Source organism: Amphimedon queenslandica, unplaced genomic scaffold (genome assembly GCF_000090795.2).
Source record: "Amphimedon queenslandica unplaced genomic scaffold, v1.1 AMPQUscaffold_2674_Cont25324, whole genome shotgun sequence".
NCBI lineage: Eukaryota > Metazoa > Porifera > Demospongiae > Haplosclerida > Niphatidae > Amphimedon > Amphimedon queenslandica.
Window position 1 is genome coordinate 1 of NW_003556991.1, and position 1,323 is coordinate 1,323.

The 1,323-nt window shown below is 37.9% G+C and overlaps 1 protein-coding gene across 1 annotated transcript; it reads left to right on the forward strand.

The window, feature by feature from the left end:
* Window positions 1–88: 88 nt before the first annotated feature.
* LOC105316265 (rab9 effector protein with kelch motifs-like) lies at window positions 89–718 on the forward strand (the record flags this gene model as incomplete). The annotated part of the gene is made up of 2 exons (XM_011411089.1): window positions 89–101; window positions 221–718. Coding segments are annotated over exons 1-2 (511 nt in total), but the record flags the coding sequence as incomplete, so codon positions are not given.
* Between the last annotated feature and the right edge of the window lie 605 nt (window positions 719–1,323).

The following is a 1,323-nucleotide window of genomic DNA, read 5'->3' on the forward strand; positions in this document are numbered from 1 at the left end:
AAGCAATATCTGGTCCGTCAATTCGTATTGGCCATTCTTGAAAAATCCAGCCGCACCCAAACTTTGGGTGGGGCTGGATTTTGTAAGAATGGCATCTATAAGTGAGTGCCACTATTCTCTTCTCTTTATATCTCTTTCATTCATTCTTTGTCTCTCTAACTTACTTTGTATCTTGTCCTTATAAATAACTCATCATTATTACCGTTACTCTGTCTAATAGGGAGTGTAAGCTATCAACCAGAGCAAAGGAATAGACACTCCACAGTAAAAATAGGAGACTACCTATATATGTGGGGTGGGTACCCGTCTGGAGTACATGAAACTGATGAGAGTGAAAAGAAGAAAGCAATTGCATCATTAATGGAGGTGTATCACTTACCATCTGGTATATGGCAGCAAAGGCCAACCAGTGGTACCCCTCCACCAGGTGTATGGGGCCATTCGTCTATTGCAATTGGGAGGGATATTTATTACTTTGGCGGTGCTTGTGGTGGCTATTATAATAGCTTGTACTGCTTTAATGTGGATTCATTCAACTGGAGAGAACTCTCCCCGTCTAGTTCTGCTCACGGTCCAATGATGAAGGCCCACTGTGGAATGGTAGCAGTACATTTTCATCATGAAGACTACCTTGCCATAATTGGAGGAAGAACATCATCTTATGCACCTAAACAACCTAATGCACGTTATGAAGATGCTGGCTTTGGTTCTTCGACATGTAATGAGATACATTATTACAGCATTTCATCAGGTCAATAATTCTCATCATTGATACACGTCAATTTCAAACTGAATAAAATTTGTATTAATGTACATAAAGCAGATTTGTTAGTAATTAAGCATGCTTGCTAGTGTGTCATGTGTTTGTGTGTGATGGTGATGTGTGTCTATATGTGACGGGTGTGTGTGCATGCATTACGATGTGTCTGTGTATGATAGTGCATATAATGTATGTGAGAATTTATGAATGTATGACATGTATTTGTGACGTGTATCTATAACGTGCAATGTTATGTGTGTGTGAGTATTATCATGTATCTGTGTGTGTGATGCTTGTATATGTACATGTTTCTGTACATAAGCTAATGTGACATGAGTGTGTGTGTGTGTGGTAGGTTCATGTTATTTATTTATTGTTATTTATTTATTGTTATTTATGCATGACTGTGCATATATACAACTGATTGTAATAAGTAGCCACGGCATAGCTAATTGTAAGGTATTGAATAAGTAATAACAATAATGAAGTAGTCCATAAGTGAGGATCTTATTTGAATTGAACATACGAGAGAGAGAGTGAGCTTCAGAGAAGAGGGAAGATTA